General features: G+C 47.3%; 1 protein-coding gene across 3 annotated transcripts in view; it reads left to right on the top strand.

Moving 5' to 3' along the window:
- Positions 1-21692, top strand: part of LRGUK (leucine rich repeats and guanylate kinase domain containing) — a 338728-nt gene that overhangs the window by 194868 nt on the left and 122168 nt on the right. For all 3 annotated transcript variants that reach the window (XM_063926758.1, XM_063926757.1, XM_063926759.1), the window contains exon 10: positions 3634-3740. In XM_063926758.1, the coding sequence (XP_063782828.1) occupies positions 3634-3740 (107 nt within the window). The remainder of the gene's footprint in view (positions 1-3633; positions 3741-21692) is intronic.

Raw genomic sequence — 21692 nt, 5'->3', positions numbered from 1 at the left:
GGGTAGGTGGTATACAATTATGGATGGACTGCCGAGTGCCGACACAGAGGTAGCTACAGCCGTGAACTACCGTACTGTGTCTGCTGCGACTGGATGATAAATAATGATATAAAAAATATATATATATCACTACTGCAGCCGGACAGGTATATATTATATAATGACGGACCTGCTGGACACTGTCTGTCAGCAGAATGAGTTTTTTATAGAATAAAAAAACACCACACAAGTCACACGACGAGTGTTTAACTTTTTCAGGCAATCACAATATAGTATACTATACTGGTGGTCAGTGTGGTCAGGTCACTGGTCAGTCACACTGGCAGTGGCACTCCTGCAGCAAAAGTGTGCACTGTTTAATTTTAATAATATGTACTCCTGGCTCCTGCTATAACCTATAACTGCTCCCCAGTCTCCCCCACAATTAAGCTGTGTGAGCACAGTCAGATATTATACATAGATGATGCAGCACACTGGGCTGAGCACAGATATGGTATGTGACTGAGTCACTGTGTATCGTTTTTTTCAGGCAGAGAACGGATTATATTAAATAAAACTGCACTGGTGGTCAGTGGTCAGTCACTAGTAAACTCTGCACTCTCTAGTACTCCTAAGCTCCAGTAAATCAAGTGTCTCTGTCTCAATCTCACTCTCTCTCTTCTAATCTAAATGGAGAGGACGCCAGCCACGGCCTCTCCCTATCAATCTCAATGCACGTGTGAAAATGGCGGCGACGCGCGGCTCCTTATATAGAATCCGAGTCTCGCGATAGAATCCGAGCCTCGCGAGAATCCGACAGCGTCATGATGACGTTCGGGCGCGCTCGGGTTAACCGAGCAAGGCGGGAAGATCCGAGTCGCTCGGATCCGTGTAAAAAAAGCTGAAGTTCGGGCGGGTTCGGATTCCGAGGAACCGAACCCGCTCATCTCTAGTGAAAAGAGAGTTAGATTTGGGTGTGGTGTGCTCTACTCTAACTGAAATCTACATTGCAGTGTAAAAAAAAAAAAAAGCAGTCAGTGTTTACACTGCACAGAAACAAAATAACCCATCCAAATCTAACTCTCTCTGCACATGTTATATCTGCCACACCTGCAGTGCACATGGTTTTGCCCATTAGAGAAATTATTTGCTGCTGCGATCAGGTCTGAATTAGGCCCTTGTCACAAGCACAGACAGAAGTAGTACGAATAGAAGTAGCACATGTATGATTGAGGGTCTGCAAGTGAACTGGGTAAGGGGCGACTGTGATGCACATTATTTATGATGGAGATGTCCAATTTGCTGCATGAAAGAATTAGAAAAAGAACATATTGTTTCTAATTTCCATCAACAATGAAGCTTTTTCCTTTTGTCCTATTTTTCAGTATAGACCATCAGTATGGTTATTTTTGTATTTAAAATGACACAACTTATTCTTCTACTCCATTCCATTCAGTAATATTTCTTAAAAATATGTATTTAAAGTGGCATTGAGTCCTGATGCTCGTTCTAGTACACTGTTTGTGACATTCTTAAATGTACTTGTCCAGTGAGTGTCCCTGAAAATGACATTCAAATAATGGTTTATTAAGAGCTCCATTGATGGGATCATAAAATGCGATACAACCGCAAAAAATGCTAAAAAGATGCGGGCACATGCGCAGTGCCCGCCCTGCACATACGCCAGCATTTTCTGTGTGTGTGTGGGGGGGGGTTGGGGGGCAGCAGAAAATGTCAACGCCTCTACCTGATGGTGGGGGCGGCAACGCTCCATTTCCTAGGTGGAGATGGAGCGTTGCGGGGGCGGAGGCGGACAAACAGGGGTACCGTAGTAGAAATGGGGGCGTGGCGTGGGCATGATCATGGTGGCTGTGTGATGTCACACGCAGCCGCCGCGATCAGTAAGATGGCAGCAGGCCTTCTGCGGGCGCCGGCAGGAGGCAACCTTAATTTCTATGATGAAACAGAAATTGCAATGCAATCGCAATTTCTGTTTTATCAAGGGGGATGCCTGCGGTCAGCATGCTGGGCGGCCCCCAGAATGCGTTCAGAAGGATTGCAAATTCTGATAATTTGCAGAATTTGTAATCCTTACTGAATTAGGCACGTATCATCTTTGCTGGTCCTGCAGTGACTTACCTGCTCATGGCAGCTGCAGCGACTCCAGCATAGCTTCTTTGTCCTGGACCGTGACTTCTTTGTCAGACCTCCAAACCTCCAGTGTTCCATTAAGAATTATTCCCCTATCCCTAACTCCCTCCAGTGCCTAACCCTAACCTCCCCCTAGTGCCTAACCCTAACCTCCCCCTAGTGCCTAACCCTAACCTCCCCCTAGTGCCTAACCCTAACCTCCCCCTAGTGCCTAACCCTAACCTGCCTGCAGCCTAATCCTAATGTCAACATCATTACAGTGTAGACATTTCACATTTTGACATTCTGAGAATTTGACATGTTGCCTGTCGACATTTTAACAATTTTGACTTTGTGGTGTTGGCCTTATGTAGGAAAGTGGTAGTTTACCAATGAATTATTTTACATTATTGAAATAACTTTGAATTGAAACTTCAGCATCTTTTCAGGTTAACTAAAGGTCTAACACACATTTTATATTTTTTAATATTGGATGTTAATGCTGTCCCTGTTTCTTAAAAACGTTTCCATATACAGAGTACCAGATGTTATGTACTGACCTCTGCACAGTACCAGTTATACAGGTTGAGTATCCCATATCCAAATATTCCGAAATACGGAATATTCCGAAATATGGACTTTTTTGATTGAGAGTGAGATAGTGAAACCTTTGTTTTTTGATGACTCAATGTACACAAACTTTGTTTAATACACAAAGTTATTAAAAATATTGTATTAAATGACCTTCAGGCTGTGTGTATAAGGTGTATATGAAACAAACATGAATTGTGTGAATGTACACACACTTTGTTTAATGTACAAAGTTATAAAAAATATTGGCTAAAATGACCTTCAGGCTGTGTGTATAAGGTGTATATGAAACATAAATGCATTCTGTGCTTAGATTTAGGTCCCATCACCATGATATCTCATTATGGTATGCAATTATTCCGAAATACGGAAAAATCCGATATCCAAAATACCTCTGGTCCCAAGCATTTTGGATAAGGGATACTCAACCTGTATAACACTTCTTGCTCTGATCATAAATGTCACTGTCTGCTCTTAGGAACCTGACAGGTGTAAGGCATACGCGCAGGTATTTTTGACTTACACCTCCAAGAGAATTGGTTAATCTTGACATCTCTCTTCACTTTGCACTGTGCAGTTCCATCATTTGTGTGGCCATGATGACCACGATTAACCCAGTGATTCTAGTAGAACGCTACAAATTGCAGAAGACTTTCAGGCATTCAGGGAGAGTAGGCGAGTATGGTATAAGGAGTAGATATACAGAGTTCCTGTGGCCAAATTATGTTGAGTGCTAAAAGCACCAGAGTTCCATCAGCAGAACTAGCGTTGAAATATGTAGTAGCTCACTCTAATTTTGCACTGGGGAATGCAAACTGGTGAACTGTTTTTCTTTCGGGTGCAGCCAGATAGATATCTGTGTTAAACTAATAAAAAACAACAACATAACAATGTGTTCGATTTTTTTTTTTGTTTTGTCTGGACAATGCTCAGGTGGCAGCAGTGAATAAGTATGACCCTCCCCCAGAGGTAATTGCTGGACGGGATCATATGGCCAATGTTATGTACAGTACGATTCAGCCACAAAAGATCTTCGACAGGTAATTTCGGCACCTGCAATATTTAAGTGATGGGTTTTTTTTTTTTCCAGATGTTGCCACTGAATGTTGTATGCCTTAAAAAATGGTTTTGAGTTTTAGAGACATAATTAAAAGGGATATTTGATTTAAATATTAATTATCAAAAATATCTAAAACACTAAGGACCTAATTCAGCATGGAACACATCTACGATGTGTTTGCATGCTGAAGCCCTGTGCTGGGCATCCTCCCGCATGCTACTGTAAAGGGTTGTAGTTGTGCAATTTTGTTTTAAGATACAGTATATTACATTCTCTGTCTTTATACATCCTCTCTATTAGGATAATCAAGTTGAAGCAGCACGGTTACATGTTTCATTTTTCTATTTCATTTTTTTAGGGGTTATATGTAAAAAATATCTGTTTGCTGTATACACTCGTTAGTAGAGTGTAAGTAGCACTTCTTATGTAGCTCTTGACATCTTCCGTGACCATCTGTATTGTGTATATATATATTATATGATGAGTAGCCTCCCAAGTTCTCAATGTGATACGGATGATCTCCACGATACTCCTAAGTTTCAGGTGATGAAATGAAAAATAGACCACAATAGCGCAATATTTAAGATTGATAGGGTGCGAGAAGTGTGAGGAATGTACAGAAAGTGCTACATGCGTTTCATCACTTCCTGTGACTTTTTCGATAGATACTATTGAAAACCTATTGAAAAACCTATTGAAAAAGTCACAGGAAGTGACAAAACGCATTTAGGACTCCTGCAGATTGCTTGACCTCACTGGGGGAAGCCTCTCCAACTGACCGTAATACCAAGAGCCCCGACCGCTGGTCTCTCGTGCTTAATTAACTGCTGCCGCTGTGATCAGCAAAGGCGCAGCCAGCTGCCAAGCTTTAGCTGCTGAGACGAACAAGGACGATATCAGCCGCCTAGCCCGAGGACGCTCGGTCAGGACGCGTCTCTGCTCTCATACTCCAACGGGTCCCGGACGCATGGATAAAGAGAGTAGCAGCTCTCAGCTACAGCACGCGGCTCAGACACATTGAAGCGGGATCCCCTGTGTGAACCACAAAACGGAGTCTGAGGCTCTGACAAGCTGCTGAGGGTAACGGTCTTATATAATATATTTCTGCTGCGGGGTACACTGGGCTCCACAAGGATTGGACAATGGGATGTAGAGTAGGATCTTGATCCGAGGCACCAACAGGCTCAAAGCTTTGACTGTTCCCAGAATGCACAGCGCCGCCTCCTCTATAACCCCGCCTCCCTGCACAGGAGCTCAGTTTTGTAAGTTGGTGCTGCAGTAAGCAGGCACTTAACAGAGGGGCTGCTCCAAGCAGCCATAAGAAAAGCTTTTATGAGGTAAAAAGTGAAGACTTCAAGGGCAGCAGCGGTGGTAAATGTCTTGTGACATTCACTGCTGCAGCTCCAGCACTCCCCAGCGGCGCTGTACACTACCGAGCCCTGGTTGCCGGGTACCTACAGCGGAGGCTCCGGTTTTCTTCACGTTAGACACACACGGCTGGGGCTCTCCAGGATCGTGTGGCCGCGCTTCGGGAGGTGGTAAGTGGGTCCTGCTTGCGGGACCCGGTCTTTATCGCGATTTGGTGCGGTCAGTGGGCACTGTGGCAGTACAGGCGATCCCACTAGATCACCAGGGCATGGGCGCAGGTCAGGTTTTCTCTCTAAACCAATTCTTATATCGCCCACAGTACCCGGTGGTTTTGCCAGCAGAGGGGATAAGGCTTAGACCTGAAGCCCCTCCTCCAGCCCCAGGGCGCCATTTCTAGCAAGTGTTCCCGCCCTGGAGCTGCATATCTGTCTTTTCCTCACTCCCTGTCAGTGTCTGTGGCGCCATTATCCCTCAGATCACTGTTCCTGGGACTGCTTGGGCAAATCCTCCTATGTAAAGCCGCCTGGTTGTCAGCGCTGTGCCTTTACATGACACTTAAGTATTCTACCTGCCTTTTTAGACAGTGATAGTTAAGAAAGAGTGCATTTAGTCAGGGTTTTATAGTACAATTACCCTGTGATATACATCCAGTTCTTACTGTGTACTGTTATATCTATTGTTATATAGCTGTGTAAGCTAGTCCAGTGCAGTATTATTGTCAGTAATAACCTCTGCATTGTACAAACGGTGACTTTCTGTGTGTGCATTTGATAGCTGAGTGGTGTCCATTTCGTGTCTTTCACTCATTTTGCTATTCCTATATTCCATAACCTGAGGGGGCTTAGTGCGTCAGGTGTTATCTAATATAGGATTTTCACAAAGATATACTGTATTACGTATTTTTCTCTGTGATTTAGTCACCATATCTCTCCTTTATCTCTGCTAGTGCTGACTACACTGCGCAGGGGTTTGGGTTTAGAGGTATAGTGCTGCTGATAATTGTACTTATATCATGTCTGCTTCTGAGGGTAACGGTTCTGGGGTGGAACACACTGCTGGTGTTGCTGAAGCCACAGACAAATATGAGGAGAATATAGCAGCTGTGGGCTCTGGTTCTGTGGGCTCCTTGCCTCCCAGTGGGATGTGGCAGCGGAGGCACATACTGACCCACCGTGGGCTGCTTTTTCCACACTTCTGCATACGCTAGTTCATAAACTAACACCCCCTATGGGACCCCCAATGCCTGTATAACCGTATGTGGTCCCTGCAGCTAACCCGCCGTGGGCGGACGATATATCTGCTCAATTAAAGAAGTTGAACCAGTCCTTGACTACTAAAAAGTCTGACCAACGCTCGCCTAAGTCCAAGAGGTCCTCTAAGCGAGCGCTTGTCTCCTCACAATCCACTGCCGTCACTGACACCTCATCTGATGAAGACGGCACATATACTGACCCCACCGGTTCTGACTCAGATACGGCTGATGGGGAGGGTAGTTCACATGTGGATGTTCCTGATCTTTTGGAGGCTATTAAGTTAATTCTGCAGATTACGGATGATCCCGAGCCATCCGTCCCTCCTAAGAAACCAGATAGGTTCAAGCGTCAGAAGGTGGTTAAACAAGTTTTACCTCACTCTGATCACCTAGTGGATATACGTCAGGAACCCTGGGAAAACCTGGGTACAAAGTTTGTGCCTCAAAAGAAGATGCTGGGTCGCGCCAGAGCTGTCTAAGAATTGGGAAACGCCTCCTCCAGTGGACTCACATGTGGCTAGGATGGTGGTTTCCTCAGCTCTACCTGTCACTACCGTCACGTCTCTAAAAGAGCCTACGGATAAACATGTGGAGGGTTGTCTGAAAGCGATTTACACCCTCACGGGTGCTGCACAAAGGCCCACTATTGCAGCTACATGGGCTGCAGAGGCTATTGAAGCATGGGCCTTGGAGTTAGAAGCTGAAATCTCCTCTGAGCATGCTAGACAATGCTTGTCATATATTGTCACAGCTTCTCGATATATTAAAGAGGCGGCTTCTGATGCCGGTATCCTAGCAGCCAAGGCCTCTACTACGTCAGTCCTGGCTCGCCGGATATTGTGGCTGAGATCCTGGTCTGTGGATCTGGACTCTAGAAAAACCCTGGAGGTACTCCCTTTCAAGGGAAATATTCTGTTTGGGGAGGACTTAAATAAGATTGTGGCTGACATGGCTACTGCCAAAACTGCCTGTCTGCCTAATACCGCTCCTTCTGTGTCGAAGGCTAAAGGTACGTTCTTTCGCCCCTTTCATCCTTCAGGTAAAGCAAAAGGTCAGGCGTACAACAAGCAGGCCCGCACTTCGAAACCTGGTAAGCCGAAGCCCAAAAGAGACTGGGCTGCCCGTCAGCAGGCTGCCAAGACCGATAAGCCTGCTGCATGACGGGGCGGGCCTCCCCCTGGGGGATCCCGGGGTGGGGGGCCGGCTTCTAGGGTATACCCAGGAATGGTTGAAGACCACTTCAGATGCCTGGGTACGGGAAGTCGTCACTCGAGGTTACGCCATAGCCATCAAAAACCGACCCCCTCATCGATTTTGTCAGACAGACGTCCCTTTGGACCAGACAAAGGCAAAAACTCTTAACTCGGTGGTACAGACCCTCCTGGATACAGGAGTCGTAGTACAAGTGCCTCTTGCTCAGAGGGGCCGGGGGTACTATTCTCCGCTGTTTCTAGTCCCTAAACCGAATGGGTCCTCCCAGCCCATTCTCAACCTCAAGGCATTGAACAGGTTTGTGAAGATTTCCAAGTTCCGTATGGAAACTCTTCGCTCTATAGTTCTGGCCTTGGAACCTGGGAACTACATGGTCTCCCTGGACATACAGGATGCTTACCTGCATATTCCTATAGCAGTGTCACATCAACAATACCTGAGGTTTGCTATTGGCAACATCCATTACCAGTTTCGGGCATTACCTTTTGGTTTAACAACGGCTCCGCGAGTCTTCACCAAAGTTATGGCGGTGATGACGGTGGTACTCCGCCATCAAGGGGTCAGGATACTGCCGTATCTGGACGACTTGTTAATCCTGGCAAATTCCCCAGATCTTCTCCTGCGTCATCTGGATATGACGGTCCGGTTTCTACAAGCCCACGGGTGGCTCATCAACTGGAAGAAATCCTCCCTGGTCCCTGCTCAGAGCATGGTGCACCTGGGAGCGCTGTTGGACACTCACAACCAGAGGTTGTTCTTGTCTCAGGAGAAAGTCCTGAAGCTTCATGACAGGATTCGTTGCTTTCTTTCTCGTCCGCAAGTGTTGATACATTCGGCAATGCAGGTGCTGGGCCTCATGGAATCAGCATTCGGCATGGTGAAGTATGCTCAATTCCACTCTCGCCCCCTCCAGAGGCTGATTCTAGCCAAGTGGGACGGCCTGCCTCACCGGATCAGATCTCAAATGATCTTATTGACTCCGGAGGTCCGTCTGTCGCTGCTTTGGTGGCTCCGGGACCAACAATTGTGCAGGGGTCGTCCCTTCTGGATATCCAACTGGGTCCTGTTGACGACAGATGCCAGTCTAAGAGGTTGGGGCGCGGTGCTGGAGCAGCACTCCCTTCAGGGTCGGTGGACCAAGGAGGAATCTCTCCTCTCGATCAACATTCTGGAATTGCGGGCGGTCTTCAATGCGTTGAACCTGGCCCAGCATTTAATTCAGAACCGTCCTGTTCAAGTACAGTTGGACAACGCCACCACAGTGGCTTACTTAAATCATCAAGGCGGCACTCGAAGCCGTTTGGCAATGAAGGAAGTCTCACGGATTCTACGTTGGGCGGAACGCCATCTACTGGCCATATCGGCAATATTCATTCCGGGAGTCCTGTATTCGGAAGCCGACTTTCTCAGTCTTCAGGACGTACATGCCAGCGAGTGGGGCCTCCATCCAGAAGTGTTTCAACTCCTAGTGGAAAAGTGGGGTCTTCCAGATGTAGATCTGATGGCGTCTCGACACAATCACAAGGTTCCGGTCTTCGGAGCAAGGACAAGGGATCCTCAAGCAGCATTCGTGGATGCGCTGGCGGTGCCGTGGAGGTTTCGGCTGCCGTACGTGTTCCCTCCGGTGTCACTCCTGCCCAGGGTAATTCGGAAGTTCAAGCAAGAAAGAGGAAATCTGCTTCTCATAGCTCCGGCGTGGCCCAGACGGCACTGGTTCTCAGACCTGCAGGGCCTATCGTCGGACTGTCCACTTCTACTTCCACAACGCCCAGACCTCCTCGTTCAGGGCCCCTGTGTCTACCAGGACCTAGCCCGGCTATCTTTGACGGCGTGGCTCTTGAAGCTTCCGTCTTGAGGGCTAAGGGTTTTTCTGAAGAGGTCATTAAAACTATGTTGCGGGCCCGGAAACCGGCTTCTGCTCGGATTTATCATAGGGTCTGGCATTCCTACTTTGTTTGGTGTGCATCTAACAATGATGACGCCTCAAAGTTTAGTACAGCTAAACTTTTGGCTTTTCTGCAGCAAGGCCTAGATTTAGGCCTGCGTCTGGCCTCCCTCAAGGTTCATATTTCTGCCTTGTCGGTGTGGTTTCAGAGAAAAATTGCGACTTTACCTGATGTTCATACTTTCACTCAGGTGTGTTGCGTATCCAACCTCCCTATGTCCCGCCTGTGGCTCCTTGGGACTTGTCGGTGGTTTTGGAGGCATTACAAGAGTTTCCGTTTGAACCTCTGGGTTCAGCTGATCTTAAGTGGCTTTCCCTTAAGGTGGTGTTTCTACTGGCTATTGCCTCTGCTAGAAGAGTGTTGGATCTGGGTGCCTTATCTTGTAGTTCCCCATATCTGATTTTTCACTGTGACCGGGCGGTTCTTAGGACTCGTCCCGGATATTTACCTAAGGTGGTTTCTTCGTTCCACCTTAATTAGGAGATTGTGGTTCCGGCCTTTGTCTCTCCTGATTTGTCTCCCAAAGAGCGGTCTTTGGATGTGGTATGGGCTCTCCGTATCTATCTGAAGAGAACTGCTTCTATTCGAAAATTTGATTCTCTCTTTGTTTTGTTTGGATTTCACAAACGTGGCTGGCCTGCTCACAAGCAGACCCTGGCCAGATGGATTAGAATGGTGATTGCACATGCTTATGTGAGGGCTGGTCTGTCAGCTCCTGCTCACATTACGGCCCATTCTACTCGGTCTGTTGAACCTTCTTGGGCGGCCCAACGTGGTGCGACCCTTGATCAGTTGTGCAAGGCAGCTACGTGGTCCTCAGGGAACACGTTCATAAGGTTCTATGCCTTCGATACTGCCGCTTCCCAGGATGCTTCCTTTGGACGCCGGGTTGTTGTGCCCGCTACAGTGCGTCCCCTCCCATAAGGAACTGCTTTAGGACATCCCCATTGTCCAATCCTTTTGGAGCCCAGTGTACCCCGCAGCTGAAAATTAGTTTTATGGTAAGAACTTACCTTTGTTAAAACTCTTTCTGCGAGGTACACTGGGCTTCACAAGGCGCCCACCCTGACGCACTTAGCTTCTTTGGGTTGGTATGGCATTAGCCGCTGACACTTCTCCTGTCGTGAGAGTGTGGTGTATGTGGCTACTAACCGTTGTCGTCTCTTTTCCTGCTACTGCATTGGGCTGGTTAACTAAAAACTGAACTCCTGTGCAGGGAGGCGGGGTTATAGAGGAGGCGGCGCTGTGCATTCTGGGAACAGTCAAAGCTTTGAGCCTGTTGGTGCCTCGGATCAAGATCCTACTCTACACCCCATTGTCCAATCCTTGTGGAGCCCAGTGTACCTCGCAGAAAGAGTTTTAACAAAGGTAAGTTCTTAACATAAAACTCGTTATTTACACATTGGAGTCTAATTTCCAGCTGGATAACAATATCAGATTGAATTGTATCATAAATTGGGACTGCTACAGAAATACCCATATTAGTCTCCTGTCAAGGAACTCTGATACATCTAGTACTGACATTTTTACACAAATAGTTTGTCTACATTGGGCCTAATTCAAACCTGATTGCTAGGCTGCGTTTTCGTACAGCCTGCGATCAGGTCTAAACTGTGCATGCGCGTGCACCGCAATGCGCAGGCGCGTCGCACGGGTACAAAGCGGATCGCCTCTCATTGATGGGTTTGTGCGAAGAATCCATTCGCATGCGCGTTCGCAAGGAGATTTACAGGAAGAAGCCGTTTGTGGTTGTCAACTGACCGTTTTCTGGGAGTGGTTGGAAAAACGCAGGCGTATCCGTGCATTTGCAGTGAGGATTCCTGGCGTCAATTCCGATCCTGGACAGGCTGAAGTGATCGCAGCGGCTGAGTAAGTCCTGGGCTACTCAGAAACTGCACAAAATCTGTTTGTACAGCTCTGCTACACATGCGTTTGCACATTTGCAAAGCGAAAATACACTCCCCTATGGGCGGCGACAATGCGAACGCAGGACTGCAAAAAACCCTAGCGAGCGAACAGGTCTGAATTAGGCCCTTTGTCACATATGGATACATTCACCAATGTTGCTTCTGAGGTTCAAGTATACCTATCAAATAATTGTTTTTAATATTGGTTATTTGTGTATGTGTTTTTAGTAAATTTATTGTTATTTTTATTAAATCACCAGTGCATATTTTTTTATTAATTGGCTCACAGGCGCAACCCTGTTTTTTCCCCTTGTATACTCTCCCTTGTAAAACCGCCTGTACACAATGCTACGACTTTACATACACTTAAGTATCCAACATGTCTTTATATAGACAGCGTTAGTTGAGAAAGAGTGTACCTTTTACAGAATATGTTGTATGAGTATTCTGATATATCCACCGGTCACTGACCACGCTGTGATATATACATACTGTATATATACTAGTCCAGTGCAGCTTTATTGTGTTAATAATTTCTGCATTGCCTGTGACTGTGTACCTGTATCTGCTGTGTGGTTTCACTATCAGTGTTTCCCAGATATAACGGTAACTATATTCTGTACCCTGGGCTAGGTGCATTTGGGTCTTATAATATAGTATTACACAGTATTTATCAAATACGTATATTCTACTGTGGGTTACAGTCACCTAATAACAGGTTCTATCCACAGTTATTATTTTTTTGTCTGGCTTCATCGTACTATAATAGCCCTGTTCAGGGTCGGATTGGGATGGAAAGCCAGCCCAGGAAATTTATGGAAGCAGCCCTAATGGGGGTGCAGTCTGTGAGGGGGTGGGGCCTGTTAAGGGGGGCAAGATCCCTCCTCATAGGGCCAGATTGAACGCAAATGCGTCTTTTGCTGCAGACCAGGGGCGGATTGGGAACTAAAAGTGGCCCTGTAAAGTTTTGTAGAAGTGGCCCGACATGGGCAGCACAAGACGTATAACATACTGTGTAGCCATGGCAGTATCACTGGATGGCAGAGTTGCTGTACTGCAGAGATGGAATAACAGAATGAATGGGGACAATGCAGTGTACTGAAGTGCGGTGGGCTGCCTGTCATGTGGGGGGCGGGTCAACATGACAACACACAAAACAGGCCCCACAGACAAGTCAAACTACCAGGAATCTTCCTGGTGAGCCCTATGGCCAATCCGCCCCTGGCCCTGTTGTTGCATTTGTCTCATAATGTCTAATAGAAAGGGCAGTAAATCAGTGGAAGCTCCTGCATCATCTTCTGCTTCAAAGATTTACCAGAGGGTGTTGTTGTATGATGGTCTGTGTATTACTTGCCATGCACCACCTAGTCAGTCCGCAGCTCCCTCATCGACACAGCAGCCACCCTGGGCTGCGTTCACCACCCTGCTGGGTACTCTGGTGGAACGCCTAGCGCCCCCTATGTGACCACTGGTGCCACTACCACTACAAATTGTCCCTATGGTTAGTCTGCCTTGGGAAGAAAATTTGTCTAACCAACTTCAGCAACTAAATTAGTCTCTGGTTAGACAGAAATCTACAGTACCCCAGGTCACTCCCATGTCCCTGGGTCTTCTAAGTGGGCTGCCTCCTCGTCACAATCCACTTACCTCTCTGATGCTTCATCTGAAGAGGAGGGGGAGTATATGGTCCTGTCAGACACTGAATCCTGTGTTACTGATGAGGATTCTCACTTACAAATTGATGTCCCTGCCTTAGTGGTTGCTCTTAAGCATATCCTGCAAATCACTTATGATGAGGATTCCACTACTGTGGCAAAGAAAACTGATAAGTTTAAACAGCAGAGGGTGGTTAATATTGTATTACCCCATTCTGATCATCTAGTGGACATCAGGCGGGAACCCTGGTCTAATCCAGGGAAGAAATTCCCTGTGCCTTAAACGAGCCTTGGTTCGCTATCCTCTCCCTGCAGAGTTGTGTAACAAATGGGAGATTCCACTGCCGGTGGATTCTCACGTCACCCGCCTCGTGGTGTTGTTCACTCTGCCTGTACCACTGTCACCTCACTGAAGGAACCGACAGATAAGCGTGTGGAGGGATGTCTGAAATCTATCTACTCCCTTACAGGAGCTATTCATAGACCCACTATAGCTACCTCTTGGACTGCAAAAGGGTGGTTGAGGTCATGGAAAGTGGACCTAGACTCTAAAAATACCTTGCAAGTACTACCCTTTACTGGGGACAGTTTGTTTGGGGAGACCTGACTAAAATTGTGTTTGAATTAGCAGCTGCTAAGACTGCTTTTCTCCCAACTACTAATCCTTCTGCACAGAAGGCAAAAGGTAACACTATTCGTTCCTTTCGGCCTCAAGGGCAAGCAAAGGGACAGTCATACCTGAGACAGTCTCGTGCTCCCAAAACCACCAAGCCTAAGGCGAAACAATCCTGGGCAGCCCGTCAGCCTGCTACAAAACATGACAAGCCTGCTGCATGACGGTGGCGGGCCTCCCCCTGGGGGACCCCAGGGTGGGAGGCCGACTTCTACAGTTCACCTGGGTCTGGTTAAAGACCACTTCAGATGCGTGGGTACTGGAAGTTGTCTCTCACAGGTGTGCTGTCTCCTTCAAGAGACATCCCCCTCACCAGTTCTTCAATACGGCTCTCCCTTTGGATCCATTAAAGGCGCAAGCTCTACAAACGGTTGTGAGTTCTCTCCTGAGTACAGGAGTGGTTGTGCCGGTACTTCAGTCCCAGAGAGGCAGAGGTTACTACTCGACCCTGTTTCTGGCCACGAAACCCAATGGGTCCTTTCGGCCTATACTCAACCTCAAATCTCTGAACAAGTTTGTGAGAGTGTCCAGGTTTCCTATGGAAACACTGTGCACAATTATGCTGGCTATGGAACCCGGAGACTATATGGTATTCATGGATATACAGGATGCATATCTGCATATTCCTATTGCCATGTCGCATCAACAGTTCCTGCGGTTTGCTATTGGCAACCTTCACTACCAATTCCAGGCTCTGCCATTTGGACTGGCTACAGCTCCTCGGATCTTCACCAAGGTCATGGCCGTGATGACAGCCCATCTTCGTCGCCAGGGAGTCATAATCCTGGCGTACTTGGATGACCTGCTGATTCTGACAAATTCCCACGGAGTCCTCCTCAGTCATCTGCACCTGATGATGACCTTCCTGCAAGCCCACGAGTGGCTAATCAATTGGAAGAAGTCCTCGCTGGTCCCAGCTCAGAGCATGGTACACCTAGAGGCACTCTTGGACATGCATAGTCAAAGACTGTTTCTGTCTCCAAAGTCCTGAAGCTTCAGGACAGGATAAGATGCTTCCTTCGTCACTCCAGAGTGTTGATACACTCGGCGATGCAAGTACTTGGCCTAATGGTGTCGGCCTTCGACATGGTACGCTCAATTTAATTCCCGCCGTCTACAACGGTTAATTCTTTCCAAGTGGGACGGCCTACCTCATCGAATCAGATCTCAAATGATCTCTTTGACTCCGGAGGTTCGTCTGTCGCTGACCTGATGGCTCCAGGACAAGCAATGGAGCAGGGGACTGTCCCTTCTGGATCCCCTGCTGGGTCCTACTGTCAACGGACGCCATTCTGAATGGATCGGGAGCGGTGTTGGAGCAACACTCTTTTCAGGGTCGTTGGACCAAGGAGGAATAACTCCTCCCAATAAATATTCTGGAGCTGAGGGCAATGGGGGTAATTCCAAGTTGATCGCAGCAGGATTTTTGATAGCAACTGGGCAAAACATAAGCACTGCAGGGGAGGCAGATATAACATGTGCAGAAAGAGTTAGATTTGGGTGTGGTGTGTTCAATCTGCAATCTAATTTGCAGTGTAAAAATAAAGCAGCCAGTATTTACCCTGCACAGAAACAATATAACCCACCCAAATCTAACTCTTTCTGCACATGTTATATCTGCCTCCCCTGCAGTGCACATGGTTTTGCCCAGTTGCTATCAAAAATCCTGCTGCGATCAACTTGGAATTACCCCCAGTGTTCAATGCACTATCTCTTGCCCTGTCTCTGGTACGGAACAGGACTGATCAGGTAAGGTCAGACAATGCCACTACGGAGGCATACATAACCCATCAAGGTGGCACTCGAAGCTGCATGGTAATGATGGAAGTGTCAAAAATCCTTTGTTGGGCGGAACTACATCTGCCAGCCATATCGGCACTGTTCATTCCGGGCGTCCTAAACTGGGAAGCGGACTTCCTCAGTCACCAGGACATACACGCCGGAGAGTGGAGTCTTCATCCAGAAGTCTTTCAACTCCTAGTGGGCAAGTGGGGCCTACCGGACGTAGACCTCGTGGTGTCTCAACTCAATTACAAGGTTCCAGTTTTGGATCCTCAGGAAGCATTTGTGGACACACTGGCAGTTCCATGGAACTTTCGGCTGCCTTACGTATTCCCTCCAGTGTCACTACTGCCCAGGATCCTACGGAAGTTCAAACAAGAAGGAGAAATGCTACTTCTAGTCGCTCCAGCGTGGCCCAGACTGCATTGGTTCCCAGGCCTGCAGGATCTGTCGACAGGGCGTCCCCTTCTACTTCCTCAGCGACCAGACCTCCTCGTACAGGGCCCTTGTCTCTACCCAGACCTGGCCAGACTGGCTTTGACAACGTAGCTCTGAGGGCCAAAGGTTTTTCCGAGGCGGTTATTCAAGCAATGCTGAAGGCCCGCAAACTGGCCTCTGCCCGGATTTATTACAGGGTTTGGAATTCTTACTGCTGATAAGAATTACGATGCCTATAGATTCAGAATTTCAGAATTTTGGCTTTTCTGCAAAAAGGCCTGGACTTAGATCCTCGTTTGGCCTCCCTCAATGTTCACATATCTGCCTTGTCAGTATGGTTTCAGAGAAAAATTTGATCTATACCTGACGTTCATACTTTCACTCAGGGTGTCCTACGGATTCAGCCTCCCTATTTTACTCCTGTGGCTCCATAGGATCTGTCTGTTGTACTACATGCCCTGCAAGAGACTCCATTTGAACTTCTTGGATTGGTGGACCTTAAATTGCTCATGGCCAAGTTCTTGTTCTTGCTGGCTATTGCCTGTGCAAGACAGGTTTTGGACTTAGGCGCTTTGTGCTGTCGTCCACCCTTTCTGATATTTCACCGTGACCGGGCGGTTCTACGAACTCGACCAGGTTATTTGCCTAAGGTGGTGTCATCTATTCACCTTAACCAAGAGATTGTGGTCCCAGCCTTTATCTCTTAAGACTTGTCTTCCAAAGTACGTTCTTTGGATGTGGTAAGGGCTCTCCGTATCTATGTGGAGAGGACTGCCTCTATCAGAAAGTCAGATACCCTTTTTGTCCAGTTTAGTTTCCTCAAACGTGGCTGGCCTGTGAATAAGCAATCATTGGCCAGATGGATTAGAATGGTGATTGCACAAGCTTAGGCGCAGGCTGGACTTCCAGCTCCTGCTGCTATTAAAGCCCATTCTACTCAGTCTGTTGTACCGTCTTGGCCAGCTCGCCGTGGTGCGTCCGCAGAACAATTGTGCAAGGCGGCTACATGGTCCTCTGTGAACACATTTCTTAGGTTCTACGCCTTTGATACCTTCGTCTCCCAGGATGCTTCCTTTGGACGCCGGATTCTCACATCTGCTAAGGCGTGTACCCTCCCTTGAGGAACTGCTTTAGGACATCCCCGATTTTTTCCCAGTGGAAACCAATGTAACCTGCTGCAGAAAAGGAGAGTTATGGTAGACTTACGATTGTTAACTCTCTTTCGGCGAGGTACATTGGGTTCCACAGGGCGCCCACCCTGACGCACCTAGCTTCTTTGGGTTGTATGGCATTAGCCGCTATTACCTTCTCCCGTTGTGAGAATGTGGTTCTATGTGACTAACATCTACCTTCTCTCTTGCCTGCTCCTGTATTGGACTGGTTAATGAAACTGAGCTCTCATTGTCTGGAGGCGGGGTTATAGAGGAGGCCCCTATGCACCCTGGGACAGCTAAAGCTTTAGCCTGTTGGTGCCTTTGGATCAAGATCCACTCTACACCCCCCAATATTTTCCTTGTGCAACCCAATGTACCTCGCAGGAAAGAGAGTTAGCAATGGTAAGTCTACCATGACTCTCCTTTTTGTGCTCACCATCTATATCACCCCCTCTGCCCAGCATCTGCCCGCTTTCTCTACCCAGCTTCTGGCTGTTGCCCCTCTCTCTCTCTGCCCAGCATCTGGCTGCCCCTCCTCTTTTTCTGTTTAATATCTGTCACCCCCCTCTCTTTAGACTAGAAAAGAGAGAAACCTCATGCCGCACACAAAGTAACATGTATATTGAAAACCAATGGGATGGAAGTACAGAAATCTTTCCTTTTATAAAACCTGTCAGGGAATCCTTCCAATTAGATGGTTTTTCTTTATATATTCACATCAGCATTTGTACCTCAGACAGGAGAGAGACAACACTTAGTGCACCAATGTTTTGATAACAATGTTATAGCACCTATCATAAGAATCGCACTCACATTTAGTAAGTGTAATGCTTGCTCATCATCCTCCTACTGTAAGTTGAAGCTTTCTTAGTGTCTCTTCCTCCACTAGAGTATATGGACAGAGGCAGAACTCTGGGAGGCAACGGAGTCACCTGCCGCCGGGCTCCTGCTTTGAAGGGGGCACCTCTCCTCCTGTTACATGTGTTCCGCGACATTAATCAATTACGTTAAATGACAGCAGCCGGTATCTCTTCCGTAGCAGACTTCCCTACTAGTCACTGCACCTTACAAATCACACCCTCTTTATTATAGATACACTGGAAGCAGACACCTTACTGACAAAGCTATTTGCTCCTATAAAGGAAACATGAGAATTCTAACTATATGAAGTTATTTCTCTGAAAATTACAAGTAACTTCATATAGTTAGAATTCTCATGCTTCCTATGCAAGAGCAGATATCTCCACCAGTAAGGTGCATGCTACCAGTGTAAAAGATTGTGGGTTCTAATCCTGGATATGACACTTGCGAATTAATTGTCAGAGAAATAATCAGCATTGTGAGTGACTGAGCAGATCTATGTAGTGTGTGGTTGGACCACTACATAGATCTGCCTAGTTGCAATGGTTTTGTAGCAGCTTCATATAGTTAGAATTAGAGATGAGCGGGTTCGGTTTTACTCAGATCTCAAAACGGTATCTTATTGGCTTACGGATGATATATAGGGGGGGACGGGGGGACGACACACACCAATATTTTTCTTGCCTCCGGGCAACTGGGACAAACTTACGCCACTGTATATGGAACTCAAGAGGGAGAAGAATTTAGTGCAACATTGTTGTTTTTTTTTTTAAATAACAATTTATTTTCAAGGTTACACTTACAATAGACACAAATAAATGAAGCACATAATAAACCTCCACAGGGGTTAATGGTTCTCACAAATGATGAACATCGGAGCCAGCCGGTCCATCCACCAACGCACTCAGAGTCCTTAAGATGTCACAGGGAAGGTGAGTGTCCAAAAGAGTACCCTGGGTGTTTTGACAAGGAAGTGTCCACCTGCTTAACACGTTTCAGACCTTTGGGTCCTTCGTCAAGTTTTATTGCGCAACTGTATTTTGGTGTCCTTCTATTCACTTTCTACCCCCCTCTCTTTGCCTAGCATCTGTCTCCCCTCTCTCTGCTTAACATGTGTCTCTCCCCCTCTCTGCCCGACATCTGTCTCCCCTACACTCTTTCTGCTCAGCATCTGTCTTCTACATGTTTCTTTCTTTATCTCTCTATATTCTGTGCCCACCCTCTGTCTCCTTTCCCCCTCTTTCTGCCCAGCAGCTGTACCCTACTACTGTGGACATTGGTGGTCATTCTGAGTTGAACGCTCGCTAGCAGTTTTTAGCAGCCGTGAAAACGCTATGCCGCCTCCCACTGGGAGTGTATTTTAGCTTAGCAGAAGTACGAACGAAAGGATGGCAGAGCAGCAGCAAACAAATTTTGTGCAGTTTTAGAATAGCTCAATACCTACTCAGCGCTTGAGATCACTTCAGACTGTTCAGTTCCTGGTTTGACGTCACAAACACGCCCTGCGTTCGCCCAGCCACGCCTGCTTTTTTCCTGGCACGCCTGCGTTTTTTTCGAACACTCCCTGAAAACGGTCAGTGTACACCCAGAAACGCCCACTTCATGTCAATCACTCTGCGTCCAGCAGTGCGACTGAAAAGCTTTGCTAGACCTTGTGTAAAACTACATCTGTCGTTGTAATAGTACGTCGCGCGTGAACATTGCGCCGCATACGCATGCGCAGAAGTGCCGTTTTTTTGCCTCATCGCTGCACAGCGAACGAATTAAGCTAGCGATCAACTCGGAATGACCACCCTTGTGTGTAAGCTGAACTACTACTGTGGACATTATATGTATAAGGGGCACTACTGTGTGGCATAGCGTGTACACTACTGTGTAGTGTAACATGAATAAGGGGCACTACTGCGTTACGTAACGTTAATAAGGTACACGACTATGTGGTGTAATATGAATCAGGGGCACTATGTGCGGTGTAATGTGAATAAGATTGTGATACTGTTTGACATAACTTGAATTGGGGGTACTGTTGTGTGGATATGCACCTTCCTTGTGGGACCACTCCCCCGGGTCGCTGTGCGGTGTGAAAGGGTCATTCCAGAATTCCTGAGTTGCAGTGTGAACGGGTTTCTGGGTCCCGTTCACAGTATAGGCAGGGGCGGCGTGGAAATAATCTAATCTCCCATCGCCGCCTCCGCCCGCCCCCGATGCTGCGCTCCATCCCCGCCCCCGATGGCTACTTGACCCGGAACCCAGTGTGAAATGATCCAATGCTGGGTCACACCTGTGAAGGACCCATTTCCAAATCCCGGGTGCGACTCGGCATTTCAATCTGAAAGTGGTATAAGTCCAATGTGGATTAATAAAAACAATTGCTTTAGGGAATGAGGAAGAAGGTATCACCAAAGTGAAATTACTTCCAACAAATTTCATCTTCTTTAGACTTCATCACGGGATGGGCTTAATGTCAAAACATGTTTATATTTATACCTCTACTTATAGGGCTTCTTTACTGAAAATGAATTGAGCTAAACATCCGACTTTCGAGTGACAACAGGATGTGCATGGTATGACTGACATCAGAGCCGGCCCTAGCTTTAGGCAATCTAGGGAATTGCCTAGGGCATCTGCCTTCACCTAGGGGCTGGCTCAGGTACATTGGTGGTCCATGGGGGGCACCCGTTGTTCGGCGCTGGCGGCGGCTCTGCTCTTGCATATCTGAGCAGTGCCACCTGTGGTAGAGCCGGAGCGGGTGGAGAGATTGGGCGCGTATGGCTTTGCGAGGCCATCGCTGCTGATGTCGTGGGGCAGTCTGGGACTTCCAGCAGCATCTGCTGCCCCTAACAAAAACGGCCACCGCCCCGGGAGGAGGGCTGCTGCACATGCCCGGCAGCAGCAGCTCCTCCTCCCATGGTCCTTTGCGGAGTCAGTTAAACTCTGGGCACTGCGCCACCACTGTCGGAGGTCCAAGCCACCTTCTACCCTGCACCGCAAAGCAGCAGCAGCAGCAGCAGCAGCAGCAGCTTTACTGGGGCGGACAAGGCCACCACTGTTTTTATTTAAAACCAGTAAGGCACTTATTAATTAATGTATTTAAAAGTGCCAGTGTCCACTTAGTAGTTTTGGCAGGTTTATATTTATATAGATATCCAAAGAGAAGTACAGGCACTCCCCACTTTCCAAATATATGCAAATTTATTGTATTTCACAGGTGCATCTCCAACTGAGATTCAGCAGCAATAAATGACAGCATGTCAGCAGTATGTCGACGTTTCGGCTCCGTCTGAGCCTTTGTCAAGACAGACAACACAGCAACAGGTCATACCCCAGCAGCCTCGGCTATGGGCTGCTGGGGTATGACCTGTTGCTGTGTTGTCTGTCTTGACAAAGGCTCAGACGAAGCTAAAACGTCGACATACTGCTGACATGCTGTGAAATACAATAAATTTGCATATATTTGGAAAGTGGTGAGTGCCTGTACTTCTCTTTGGATATTCATGGACTGTCATAGCCCTTTATGGAGTACCGCCCACGGTGATTTTGAAGCAGAGAGTGTGGACTTTTCGGATAGATAGATAGATAGATAGATAGATAAAATATAAAATGGGTGGAAGGCATACCATCCAACATTTTACACATGAAATCCGGTACAAATTAGGAAAGGGGGCGTGGCCACGGGTAGAAGAG

The sequence above is a fragment of the Pseudophryne corroboree genome, chromosome 6, assembly GCF_028390025.1.
Source record: "Pseudophryne corroboree isolate aPseCor3 chromosome 6, aPseCor3.hap2, whole genome shotgun sequence".
Classification (NCBI taxonomy): Eukaryota; Metazoa; Chordata; class Amphibia; order Anura; family Myobatrachidae; genus Pseudophryne; species Pseudophryne corroboree.
The sequence above is the reverse complement of the archived record's forward strand: the minus strand, read 5'-3'. Positions and strand labels throughout refer to the sequence as shown.